General features: G+C 41.0%; 1 protein-coding gene across 1 annotated transcript in view; it reads left to right on the plus strand.

Annotated features, from left to right (window-relative positions):
* The first annotated feature begins 1,279 nt into the window (after positions 1-1,279).
* Positions 1,280-14,648, plus strand: part of LOC102912016 (contactin-associated protein like 5-1) — a 922,425-nt gene continuing 909,056 nt past the window's right edge. The window contains exon 1 of the mRNA XM_076547187.1: positions 1,280-1,803. Within this exon, the coding sequence (XP_076403302.1) occupies positions 1,722-1,803 (82 nt within the window). The 5' untranslated portion in view covers positions 1,280-1,721. The remainder of the gene's footprint in view (positions 1,804-14,648) is intronic.

Below are 14,648 nucleotides of genomic sequence, written 5' to 3' on the forward strand. Positions count from 1 at the left end.
TGGTGCATTTGCTCTAATTGTTATTGAACTGTCTTTCAGTATTCCCGCAGCTGAAACTCCCAGACTACAAGGTTAAGGTCTGAATTCATGAAAAGGTTACTTGAAACTCAGCCCTGGGTCCAATGGTCACAGAGCAGGCAGCTGAGACCAAAGACTGTCAGGACTCTGTGGTGTAAAGTAAGTCTGAGTGCTCACTAATGCTGGAGATGAGAAGCAAGTAAGAGAGAGGCATCAGCTCCCCTGACATAGAGAGAGCCGATAGACTTTAACCTGATTGTAAACTTCACATAGAAGATACCATTACTGGTTCCTTGTTTTGTTAACACTTGACAGGTTTCTGGCAGCTTCCACTAAACACAAAATAAGTTGATCTATAGCAAAGCAAGCGAGTCCCCTGATGCATGCTAGAAGCTAAAGAACCAAGATCTCTAATAGAAAGCCTCGAGGAAAAAAGAAATCAAAACCCATCTTTTTTTTTTTAGATATAAAGCTTTTAAGAGCCAAACATGGGCTCACACCCGACCCTCCACACCCACTTGTCTCCGCTCATCTTTCCAGCCCCCCCCTCCCCTCCCCCAAACATTTCTCTCTAATGCTAGTGAACCACCTCAGATCCTTTGGAACCCACAGCACCAATTACTCTGCAGTACTTGCGGAAGCAATATGCCAACAGCGACCAGGGAGAGATGCCGATGTAGAAGTCGGAAAAGCAGGGGAGAAGTCATATCCCTAAATGGCTAAACCAGAAATCCCAATTAGATCAATACCTGTCAATCACACATCCCTGCAGGGGAAATTGAAACGCACAATTCAAGCTTGCTTTGACTCTCCCCTGCCAAGTAAAAGGAAAGGCTTTAGGTATCAGGTTAGGTCATTGCCAAGCTCTCCATGGGAAAATTCCTCCTCCTAAGGCTTCGGTTTTCCAACTCCTTTAGGCATCGTTTCAGCAGCTTTGTTCAAAAACCTGAATTAAATGTCAATATCTGGACCCTCATTTGGGAGGAAGAGGAAGGGAAGGGGTAAGTAGTTATGGATTTAGGGATGCTGGGATGCAAGAGTGAACAGGACAGAGTGAGAGAGAGAGAGAGAGAGAGAGAGAGAGAGAGAGAGAGAGAGAGAGAGAGAGAGAGAGAGAGAGAGAGAGAGAGAGAGAGAGATCTTTTCCCCTTGCCTCCCCAGCAGGTAGCCTAAGTGCAGCATAAGTCTGCTGGGGACGCGCTAGCGACCAAGGACCCGCCCAGGCCACTCTTTTAGGCAAGCGCGGGGCGGGCCCGGCCGGGGGCGGTGCCGCTCATAGGCGCCTATGAGGAGCTGTCCGCCACCCCGGTGCTGAATCCAGCTCTAACACCGGAACGAGGTGCTTTTGGCTATTGCTGGAGCTGAGCGCCAAGAGCTGCCCTTGAGTTTGGATTTGAACCTTTAAGGAAGGAGATCCGGAGGAAGAAGAGGCAGACGAGGAAGGCGGGCACAGAAAGGGGCAGTTGAAGGAACTATAAACCTCGGTCGCAGCTCGCAGCTCCGAGGAAGCCCTGCCACTGTTTCGGTGGAGCGTCTGAGGAGCAGGATGGAGTAAAGGAGAAGAGTGTCTGTTCAAGGGGGGTGGGAGGGGGCTCGGCGGTGCGGAGGAGAGAAAACAGAGACAGAAAGGAAAAAGAGAGAAAAGCCAAAGCTGGTGCCTGCGAATTTGGAATTCGATTGGAAGAGATCGTTCGCTGGGGGAAATGGATTCTGTACCAAGACTGACGAGCGTTTTGACTTTGGTGCTCTCTGGCTTCTGGCATTTAGGATTAACAGCAACAAATTGTGAGTACTCAGAGCTGAGGGCGGGAAGGTGAGGTGGGACATGACGCTACTAGGAATAAGTATCCACTGTCCGACTGTATACGTTCTGGGAAAGAGCTGGGTGAAAACCCTTACCAGTGTGGTTCCACCATTCCAACCATCCCAAAAGTTAGCAGCACTCTCATGAGCTTGCTCTGCTGGATTGCCTGCCTGCCCTTCTTTGGAACCATAAAGTTCCCTTAGCCTGCTGCTAGCTCCATGGTTCTTAATCTCAGACACGGTTGCACCGGTTGCACCGGCCAGGAGCAAGCCTCCAGGGGCAGAGAGGCTCCAGAGCCACCGAGCTCAGTGACAGCAGCGGACGGACTGCAGCTCCCTCAGACTTGCAATGTACTCTGAACACTTCCACCTTCAACCCCCACCCTAAGCACCTAGCTCTCTCCACTGTCTTAAGTAGAAGGTTTCAGCTGGGGTATTTTGTAACCAATGGGCATCGGTGTAAGGGGATTGGGAGTTTGGGCCTAAGAACTGTAGCCCAAATGTAGCTACCCTAGGAGGCCAATGGCTGTCCTATTACAGAGGGAGAGCTCTAATGCACAGTTCCCCATCAACATTCTTGTGCCAGTGAAGGAGCAGTGAGTATGCACTGGGTTGTCCGTGTTTCAACTTCACTTAATTTAATAGGCAGGTATTCTTAACTCCCGGAGATCTGCCACCTGCACTATGTATTTAAAGAATCCAGTTTGTCAAACTTGAATAAATTGCTAAAGCTACAAGAGGTTCCATCTCAATTGCTCAGCTGCTTCTCTAAGCAGAGGAAGGGAAGTTTTTTCCTTCTCTGGGAACTCCTAAATGAGAAAGGATGCAATTAAGCTGTCTGTGTTGTTTGCATGGATAGCTTACCATGGTCCCTCAAGTTTGTGGATTTGTTCATCCATCTTCTATTCTTGCACTGAACCTAAAAAATATTATCCAGTTTGGGAACAATTTTATTTTACTTTTGTAATTTGTATTACCAATCTCAGGGGGAAAAAAGGCAAGAAGACCTAATACTGAGGATCCCTCTCCCTTATTCCTTAATCCTTAGAGGATATTGTCCCAGAATTTGCATCCCAGAGGGAAGACAGATAAATTTTCAAAGTAGGGCCAGTGTTCCTGTGGCCCAAAGATGGGAAAGCTCACAATCCATAGTTGTCACATTTTCTTAAAGTTTGTGTTACAAAGGAGGGCAAAAAAGGCTACCCTCTCTAACAAAAGAGGATAAACTAATAAATTATTTCAGAGGATGTATTGAAGCAGACTACAGTCAGTCAGGGAGATTGACTTTTCTCTACTGCCTTCTCCCACTTCTCTTCTCTTGTTCCCCTTTCTTCCTCCTCTTCCCCGTTTCTCCTTGAAATTATTCCCATGGTGCCAGATAGAAAGACCCAAAAGCCTTAGTCAGAAAATAAGCTTCACTATTGAGCTACTTTCTCTACCTTCTGGAACACTAGAGGTCAGTGTTGTCCAAATGATGTAAAGGTGTGGCTCTCAACTGTATTCCCCTTAGCACATTCTGTTATCTGGAGAGCATGAATGCTGTGAATATCCAAAAGGCTGGAGTGAGCGATACTGATAAAATGCATAGAGTGCACAGCAGGAGTTCATGTCTTTGGCCTCCTCAAGGATTACCCTTCTTGAAAATTCTGGGAAAAAACAGATCTTGGAGCCATATTTTTTTTTTTAAATAAACTTAACTGTAGTCAATATATTTTAATAATGTACATAGAACTAAATGGCATGGGTTTAAGACTTCAGCTTATCTTAGCCAAGGCAGTTGCAAAGCCTACTCTGAGCATTTCAAAAGGAAGTTGGTGATAGTGATCTCCAGAATTTCACAAGTGACAGTTGCATTTCCCATTTCCAAGCAGCACAGCAATTGAGTGAGTGCTGCTTGCTAAATATTCTGGAGTCAGTTTTCTTAAGGAATAGCAGGGAGTGTTTGCTGTACTGTGAAAATTGTATCAATTCAGTAAGCAATAAGTTTTCAGTAAACACTGGTTCTGGAATCAATGCATATTAGTGGTCTTCAGAGCCAGTAAGGCAAAACCCCTCAAGGCAATCGTGAATGTTTCTCAGTTTCTCTAGGCTGTTGCTCACAGTTTTCATTCTTCAAGTGTAGACACTAGATTTGCTATGGATATATACTCTGTCCCCATTCACATATATGCTTTGATGAGTTAGACCTTTCCTTCTGAAGAGTTTCCTTTTAATTCGATTTGTGGAAATAATGTAAGATTGTTCTTCCTACATTTTAAGAAATATCCCATGTCATTAGTAACAAGCAGCCTTGAAAACAGATTGTACCCAGGTTCTTCCATGGTGCATAGTTATAGGTGTTAAGTTATAAGTGTGGAGTATCTTAAAAATAACTTTTAATTGTCTGCTCTTTTGTAATGACTTGCTGTTGTTGTTATTGTTGTGCAGTATGTGACTATCTATTTGTATACAGGTTTAATTTTCTCATACTCTGTCCAGAACATGGACGTTTATCTCCACAGGAATAAATGAATGCTTATCCAATTGCATCTTCTATAAGTTTCTAATTAAGCACAATGAAAACAGAGTCAGGTTAGAAGGGGTCCAGCCATAATACAGATATTACAAATCTGTGATGAGAATGTAATTACCTACCAGTAATAAAAACCTCTGAAAATTCCCCCATTCTAAACTTTCCGGATATTAAACAGTGAGAGTGTTTCCTTTGGGTATATCCTGGGGGAACTGGCTAATTTTGAATATAGATATAATTGACCAATGTAAAATTAAAAAACTATTATATAGTCAACTCCTTTGACAAAAGAGGGTATGGTGTGATTTGAGAGTTGGATGAAATGAGACCAGAAGTCTTTATGAAGTTCTAGTCCCAGTGATGTCTCAGCACAGGCATCAAATACTTAGTCAAAATTGTCCTTTCCATCCTGCTAGTGAAAGCAACCAGCAATTGAGCTACGTGCTTACCCCAAATTGAACAGCAGCCAAATATTATACTAAGGCTATTCATCTAAGATTAGGCTAAAAAAATGTTAACATGACAGAGTATGGTGTTCTAAAACAGAATGACTGCATATGACACACATAAGACAACTATTACTTTAAGTTTTTAAAAATAATATTACATGATTATCCATAGCTTTAATTTTTTGAAAGAGCTTAGAATAATCACTAAATACCTCCTTGAAATTTTGTCCATTAAGAGTCCCAGAGACATGTTATTGTTGTAAGAATTTAAAACTTCCTGTTCCAGATTTTTCTTGCATGCTGAATTGCACAACACCTATGAGCATGCTGATCATGATAATAAAGAGATATCAGACCTTGAATTACCTGAAGGTTTTTAACAAACCAAATTGAAAAGTAGTATGAGCAGTGGTTGCGCTGTTTTTGTGAGACAGGAGAATGACTGTTCAGTGTTTTCTTTGGCATATACAGTTACCAGAAGTAAGGGAACCCTGTACTGCTCATTTGGTGAAGTCTGGAAACTTTCTCTATCATCAAACTAGCTCATTTTGACCTTTACTGGTCAACATGCAATAACTTTCCCACCACATAAGCCCTATATGTAAATCAGATTAACACTTTGCAACTATAAAATATAAATGAAGAACTAGAGGAGGGATATCACAACAAAGGAAAAGACTTGGGAGATGATTAATGTCTACAGGAGCAGCCACGCTTTCACTTGCCTTCTCCTTCTAAGGAATGGCCACCTTCTTAGCTGTAGTCTCCAGTTTTCTCTGCCTATCTGCCCACTAGCTTCAGTTTTCTTTGAGTAAATCACTTTACTTTTCTGTATCCATTTATCACAAAATGATGTGATAAGATTCAAAGCATCTCTAATTCCTTTAGTTGGTGATTCAAGGTCTTTCAGTTGATAACCCAGAATTGTGATGGACTATGACCTACATGTGGTAATTATTCCCAACAAATAAGGAAATGGAGAATAGGTTTAGTTACCTAAGAGGGCAGAAAACGATGAGATTTTACTTAAAATTTTAAGGAGAAGTTGCATTGTTTTAATTTGGAAACAATACTGACATTATTAATTTAAAAAGGAAATTGTATCATTCAGTAAAAGTCTGCCATCTTTGCTGACCTTGTAAAGGTTTCTCACTCCCCCCAATAACCTTGGTTTAATGAATAAAGGCCTAAAGGTGTGGGTTTAGTTACTAAGAAAATGTTTACTTATACTGGGTTTTCATCATTAAGTACTGATGGTACTTAATGGTCATTTCATTTGTGTGTGTTGAGATCACTGCACTTTAAAACTGGGAGGCAACTATAATCAGAATAAGAGTTTAATGTGATTTTAACTCCTACTAGTAGGCATGCAGCATATATCCCTCACTTACTGCACCCACTTTACAAGGATAATCAGCAAGATAGATGTTAAGTGATCTCGTTCATATAAATGAATTTAAGGTGAGTGAAAGTTAACCATGTCCCCAAGATCAATAATCCAGACAATGAGAAAAATCTGAATCCCAACCTATAAACATTTTTAAACATGAACATCCTTGAAACAAAATATCCTCCAATGCACTTCACTGGGTAGTTTGTGTAGCATCTGCAGGAATTTGGCAAAGGTTCTCTACCATCAGCCTCATAACCTTAGCCTTGGAGAAGGACATGAGTTAGCAGTTTTCAACACACCCAACTCCTGAGTCATACCTGAAAAAAGATGCCCAAAGCATTCAGATAAATCCGGGAAGCGTGACAGTAAATAGCACATTGTTCAAAGAAAAGCAACTTTTTATCTAAGTTTGTACCCAGAGTTGAGGATTTATTTTTCTTTCCTAATTTTTAATTAAAAATTTGATAGGGGATAATGAAAACCTTGAGGAACAATCTAAAATATCCTGTTGTGTACACAGAAGCATAGGACAATGTATAATGTACATTCTGTCCCCTAAGTCTGTTAATGTCAGACCAGAGTTCTGCTTAGGTAGTGCTTGTAAAGTCCTGGTTATTTGTGCCATGGTGCAAACTGTGATCTGGCTTCATCTAATAATCTAACTCTGATCTCCAGTATCCCTTCTAACAAAATATGGAGCTCTACATTTTATAAACAAACTATAAATGCAATTTCTCTTGGATTTATTTGTACAGGCTGGTCATTAATTTGGCCTACAACATCATTTTCCCTTAAAATTTTTTCCTCACTATTTGCCAAGTACACACACACACACACACACACGCACACGCACACGCACACGCACACACACTTTCTAGTGTGGACTGTGTTGGGAGTACCTGGGAGGAGTGAGAGGGAAAATGGAGATGGTAAGGATCATGATGTATTCCACACGTGTATGATATTGTCAACAAATAAATAAAACATGAGTTTGAATTTTCTCAGTCTAGGTTAAGTTCCCCTATTTATCTATTTTTTGTAACACTTTCTGTAATTCTTGTTCCCTTGGCTAAGATGCATTACCCTTTCATCATGTTTCATTTATATTCCTGTACTCAATGGCTACAGTACTGAGCGAGTGGATGAATGAGAGAACGATCCAGTGGTTTTCTAGCAAGAGCTTTCAATCTTAGACTGCTCCCTATCGGCAGAGTCTTGCTTTTAAGATGTGTTTGTTTCATACTGCTGTCTTAGCAACTATTACTTGTCACTGTTGTGGAGATTCCAAGTAGAAGTGAGCTGAAAAATGAAACAGAAGTCCAGATCGCCTTACAGAGTGTGAGGTCTGCCACGTGGACCCCCGACTGCCTTCTTTTCTGGATTTGCAGGAGAACAGGCCTAACTCAGGCACCGTAAAGTCATTTGTATCCTGAAAAAGAACTCTCTCTATCTACTTGACCTTACTACAATTTGGAGCTTATTTGACTAACTTTCTTTATGCAATGTTAATGAATGCTTTCTCTATAATCTGAAATAGACACGCCCCCACCTCTGTAAGAATCTCTTCCATTGCCTTGGGTTTGATATAAAGGGAACATTTGGATTCTAGTCAGTGGAATTAGTGCTGTATTATGGAAAAGAATTTTGTTTAATGGCAAATCCATCTCATTATTCTTACAAAATGACTTTGAGATACCTATGTCATCTTCTTAACTTTGATAAGAAAGGTGTAAGTGTCAAAAGCTGGTGTGTGTTACTCATTTATAGATGGACTTAGTTCCAAGTCCTAGCATTCTTTCTTAAAGGCACATCCTGGGTGTAACTGGAGAAGTGAAGAAAAACTAGAGAGACACAGCACATGACCTCTAGGAATGGTAAAAACTGTGACAGCCAGGACAAGAAGTCTTTTGTCATGTCAGTGCTAATTGTTCACCGTAGCTGAGCATGGGCGCAGTGGAAGGCACACAAGGAACAGTTTCCACCGGCTGGAGCTTCCAAATGTGCTCTTGAGGAAAGTGAAATCGAAACTAAAGCTTGAACGAACTCAGCAGACTAAAATATGGGGACACTGTGGACTGCTTTAGGGACAGAGGAGGAAGTAAAGAAGTTAGTATGGAAAATGTATCTCTCTAAATTTAAAAGATACAGTTTAACTGGGCTTTTGTTTTTTAAATAGCATTAATTTTTTATGCGCATGAGTGTTTTTGCTATATGCATGTGTGTCACCCACATTCCTGGTGCCTGCAGAGTCCAGAAGAGGTAATTAGATACCCTAGAACTGGAGTTAAAGAAAGCTGTGAGCCACCATGTGGGTGTTAGGAACTAAACATGAAACTAGCACAGTAAGATTTTAACCTTCCCCATTTAAAACTTTATTTATGTGTGTGCATGCACATATATGTTTGTGCATGTAGATAATGTAGGCCAGACTGTGTGTTATCCCCTAGAAAGCTATATATCTTCTTTGAGACAAGGTCTCTCATTGATCTGGAGCTTGCCAATTTGTCTAGACAGGCACTGGGCTACTCCTACGCATCCTCTGGTGCTGGAATTACATGCATATGTCTTGCCATGAAGATATATTATTTTAATATGGTGTGTGTGTGTGTGTGTGTGTGTGTGTGTGTGTGTGGTCTGCCTGGTGTCTGTGTGTACATAAAGTCTGTGCATGCCACAGTGTATGTGTAGGTCATAACCAGTTTTGTGGAGTTGATCTTCTCTTGCCACCTTTATGAGGATTCCTTGATTTGGCTTAGACCATAAAAGTACATGCCACAGGAGCATGGAGGATATGCTCCTGTGGCATGTACTTTTATGGTCTAAGCCAAATCATGAACCACATATATGGATTTTCTGTAGGTTATAAAGTTCAAATTCAGGTTTTAAACTTTCAAAGTAAGAACTATAACACCTAAGCAATCTTTCCAGAGCTCCCCCACCCCGACCTTTCAAGGATTAATGAGGCATACAATGCAATAGAACAAAATGTTGGTAAGGAAACTAGTTAAGATGATTAGAACAGCTAGTAAGGACTCCAAGAAGGATATTTGAAAGTTCAGCTCAGCTGGGCGGTGGTGGCGCACGCCTTTAATCCCAGCACTCGGGAGGCAGAGGCAGGCAGATCTCTATGAGTTTGAGGCCAGCCTGGGCTACCAAGTGAGTTCCAGGAAAGGTGCAAAACTACACAGAGAAACTCCGTCTCGAAAAAAACCAAAAAAAAAAAACCCCCCAAAAACAAAACAAAACAAACAAACAAACAAACAAACAAAAAAACAAAAAAACAAAAAGAAAGTTCAGCTCATACAGATATGCAAAGAGAATAATGACCAAGAAAATTCAAGGCACAAGGATGTACGAGCTAATAAGCACACAAAAGCATAGATTTGCAGCTAAAATGTATTCTATAGGTGCTTCCATTGTTTGTGACAAATGAAAGCAATAGGTGCTCAAAAAGTGTTCATTGCTCTGAAATGAAGTTCTTTTCTGTGAATACGGAGTGGTTGTAATCTGAATGCAGCATATTTCACATATACATGACATCTTTTAGCACACACTGTCTGTATCCATCACTTGGATTCAGTCTTCTAGTCTATAAATTATATTGGTTTGTGTCAGCAAAATAAGAAGTACTCACTAAGGAATATGTAATTAAACCTGGACATCATACATTCTGTCCTTCATCAACTGGTGGTTGATGAGGCATCTTAACCCACTTTAGTGTCTACTTGTTTAAGAAGAATTTCTAGAGTTGAGTGCTTCAGGTTGATGTGCCATCATTAGTGATTGATCTTCAAGCATAAATCCCAATGTCTCTATACTGTCTACTTGCCTTTGTGCATGTTCAGGCCAGGGGGTGATTATTCCTCTCTCTTTCCTACATCTGCAGATTCCATTGAGCTTTTCAGAATGACACCAGCAATGGGGAAGACAGAAAGAACGTGAGAGAAAATACTAACACACTTGCATGCATACCATTTGTAACAATTTACCTCTGAAGCAGAAATATCCCTCCAAAGACAGTCTAAAGTCTATAACAGTTGAAGGAATTTTGCATAACTCATAGGATAGCTCAGTGACTACAGGGCTTATTGAGTAAGAATGAGGATCTGAGTTGATCCCAGCACTGAGGAAGAGCCAGATTGCTATTATACTTCTATTATCACAGTGTTCTTAAGCCATCTAACCTACACACAGACAGACAGACAGACAGACAGACAGACAGACACACACACACACACACACACACACACACACACACGTAAAGCCCTTACAACACATGAACACACACACATGATGCAAAGATCACATTCATATCCACAAATATCACATACTTCATATGCATACACACAAATATCACATAAGTACACAAATATCACATACATATACACACATCATACAAATACACAAAGAAATAAATTAGTTTGCAGAGTGAGCAGTATTTAATAGATGCTCTTAGGCTGCTGTAGCTGAATAAATGTTTCATTTCCTTTTCTCTTTCCTTCCAAATATTACTTACCTTTCCTTGGTCTCCAGTCCTCCTGTTTCTGCGAGGTCACATAGCTTGTGCACAACTGTTGTCTTTCCCTAAGTTCATTATTGTGTGGAGGGTGTAGGAGGAAACTTAAGTGTCTGCTGGATTCCAACTCTGCTTTGTTATGCTGTGTGGGCACAGTCACCAAATGTGACGTTTCCCTGTGAGGCCAGTTGAAGCCCAGGCTTTATACAGATCATCCACCTACAGGACACTTGGGGATGCCCACCTAATTCCATCATCCCCAGCCATCTGTCTCTAAACCACTCCTCTACAGCTCTACTAATTCACCAAATCTGTAATTATGGGGACCAACTTCCAGTTCATAGAAATTAGCTGTAGGGAAACTAGAGCGCAGTCTGCCCAGAACTCTAGATGCATGGGAAGACAGACGGTCCAGATAGCAATCCTAAGTATAAGGAAGGGGGGATGGAGGGCTCTGAGTTGAGGAAAGGGAGTAATTAGGCATGTTCAGGATGTCAGAACTAAGCCTGTCCTCTGCACAAAGTCTGGGTCTTCTGGTCTAACCCATCACATCCCGCCCTCCAGGGTCTCACCCACTGTACCTTTTTTCTCTTCTCGTCTCCCCCACTTCTTTCCTTGCTTCATGCTTCATGAATCTCTCTTTCTGTCCTTCTTCCCTTCCTCTGCCTAATTCATTCACCTTTTACTGAGTGACAGTTTCACATGTTGGGGCATAAGCTAATGCTTTTACAGATTTCTCTCTCAAGTGCCACATCTAGAGGAATAGGGTCTCAGGAGAGCAGTGGGGATTTGAACAGCATTGCAGCCAATGATCAGTGAAGTGTAAAATTCCTAGAAATTCTATCTTAAACACTCATGCAAACTCTACATTATATCCTTGCTTATGATAAAAAATATTTTCCTCAAATCTTATTTAAAGTGGTGAGCTAAGTGAATTCCTTAGCCCACAGCAGAGAACTACAAGCACCAGGACAAGGCTTGGCATTTGCCTCTCTGTGTGTCTGTGGCTTCCAGGATTCCTGTATTGAAGAGGCCGGTGTCTGTCCCTTCATCTCAGAGAAGCAGGTCGCTTCATTTCCATTATCCGCGATCTGTAAGCTGTTACTGAACTGTAAGCTGCAGATTATGGTCAATCAATGATAGGAACTAGAGAAACTTCATTCACAGGAGTGGGGAGACCCACCAGCCTGTGTAGTGAACAGAAAAGGAACTTTGATGATGTGCTATCCTCAACACCCATGTTGGAGAGCAGATCAATTCTGGCCTCGCTACCAGCTTCCCTCACACTGAGCCTTGTGTGCAGCCTGGACTGGGGTCCACAAGGACAAGTTCTTTCTGATAGCCAGAAATTAAGAGAAATTAGTACCTTTCATTTTATAGTCCTTAGGAATATTTTAGAAACAAAGAGAAGGGCTATGGTTGCTGATTGGAGTGGTGAATCACTAGAAAGCAGAGATAGCATTAGCTAGTGTGTTTGTGTTTGTGAGGATTTCAGACAGGCACCCCACCCCAACTTTGGCACTTGATGAGATTTCACTGTGTCGCTTGCTGGCTTGCTACAGTCATATGGAAAGGGGATTTTGTTCCTATCACTGAGGATGTGTTTTATTAGCTGGGTAGGTAACTGAATTAAGATCATATTTTGCCCAGGATTTACAGTGGGATTTCAGTCCACTTTCTATGATTTCAAATATCAGATATATTTTTTCTCAATCTACTGTTTCATTGAGACTAACACCCAAAGTTATTAAAACTTGAGGGGTTGTTCATGCTTTCAAAGCTGATCCCTGTTGGGAAATGACCATGGTGTCCAGACCCATAGATGTTATGTGAGTTACCTCATGCTAACCTTGAAAAGAATCCCTTCTCCATCTCTAAAGGACACCACTGCTACCTACTCAGTTGTTGGTGCCACTGATTAAATCTTTCTACCACCCTTTCACGGTCAGGACCAACTTGCCAAAATAGCACTGTAGCTTGCACTGTCAGTGGCCACTGTCTGAGTGTGATAGATATAATTTTGATTATTAACTTGCTGGGATTTATAATCACCATGGAAATGACTTTCCAGTCATGTCTATGAATGATTGTCTAGACTTTAGTAACTAAGATGGGAAGACCCACCCCAAATATGGGTGACATCATCTCATGGTCTGGCTTCCTAGACTGAGTAAAAAAGAGAAAGGGAAATAAGCATCAGTGTTCACTGCTCTGCTTTCTGAGTATGGATGCAATATGCTTAGTTGCCTCCCCATCTCCATGTCTTCTCCATCATGATAGACCATGCCATGGAACTATAAGCCCAAGTAAACTCTTGCTTCCTCAAGTTACTTTTGTATAAATTACAAGATGTAAATTACAACCACATAAAATAAACTGATAGAGTGTGTCTCACTTATGTTGTGCTCATTGAAAATCCTTCTAACTCACTGAAGGGTCTCTAGCGCCATAGAATACATACTGGCCATGGAGTTCCTTAGGTGAGCATGCTGGTTTTGTCTTTGATCTAAATCCTTTGCTCTTAAACATGCAGCACTGTTCACCATACCCATGCCATTGAATAAGCCAAGTATTAATCTGCTGATGAATACTGATTATACAGGAGGTTTGGAACCACAAACCTCTATCCAGTGTCATTCTCCTTCATCCTTGGCCAGGTGCAGTGAAGGACCCTGCCTGCAGGCCACCAAACATTCATTTGATAATGAAGAATGGCCCTTACAGCAGCTTGCTCTCCTCATCAGCTGCATGGAGAGTTAGAACAATAGATATTTTGCTTTAATGTCAAGGTCTTATGAGCTTGTCCTTTCAACCTCAGGAACCACTTGACTTTCTGCGTCTTATTTTTCAATTCCTGGCTTGACTCCTTGGACATGCTTCCTCAGACTTAGGGAGTCTTAAAAGACATTTCTCAATGTCTTTTTCCTTGGAGGTGTACCTCAATTCTTTTATAAATTATTATGGACAGGAAAGGTCTTTGATTATCCTGAATGTTAACCACAAAGCCATCAATAAATATTTTGTTTTAAAAAAGCATTGCACAGCAAAGGGTAATTCCATAAATACTGAAGCTTATTTTGAAGGCAGAATCTCTAGTTTTCTAAAGGAAATTTTATATAGAATTTCAGCATTTAAAAATAAATTACAAAGTACTGTTTTGGAGAAAATGGGGCAAGAGTTCCCAGAATTCTATACTTCAGCATATTCTTTCTCTTCTGATTTTTCAAGGAGGGGTCTTACAAAGTTCCCCATCATTTAACAAGATCTCTCCCTAGTCTTTCTTTCTCTTTCCCTCTGTGCTTGTGTATGTGTGTGAGTGTTAGCTCATGGAGGGAAGAAGACAACCTGGATGTCAATCTTTGTCCTTGTCTTCCAGCTTGTGTGAGACAGGCTACATCATCACTGCCCATACCAGGCTAGCTGGCCTGTGTGCTTACAGGGATTCTACTGTTCCTAAATCCTATCTATCCACAGGGCACCTGGGATTATACATGTTCTATGATGTCTGCTTTTCCACAGTTTCTGGGAATTCCACCCACGTTATCAGACTGTATTGATTAGGGTTTGCCCCTCTATGCAATTTCCTAGTCCTACCTAAATCTTAGTTGCAAAGATCTAAGTTCATAATTATGTGCAAATATAATCATATATTAAAAAGTTTTAGAGAAAGAAGATATAAGTGTCATTATTCAGACAGAGAGTGCCTTCCTGGGGGACCACTCTGGGAGTGTTAACACTGTATCTGTTTTAGTGGTCAGTGAGTGTCTGTCTGGTAAGGTCATTAATACAATCTCTGTCCAAAGTAATATTAAATAAGTAGCTACCATTTCTGGTGTTATCGACACATAACAATCACGCATATTTATATGGTAGAGTATAACATTTTAATGTACTATATATACTGCATTCTGATCATACAGAATATTCAGCATAGTGCATTAAGCACTTTCCACTTAC

The sequence above is a fragment of the Peromyscus maniculatus genome, chromosome 11, assembly GCF_049852395.1.
Source record: "Peromyscus maniculatus bairdii isolate BWxNUB_F1_BW_parent chromosome 11, HU_Pman_BW_mat_3.1, whole genome shotgun sequence".
NCBI classification, from domain to species: Eukaryota; Metazoa; Chordata; class Mammalia; order Rodentia; family Cricetidae; genus Peromyscus; species Peromyscus maniculatus.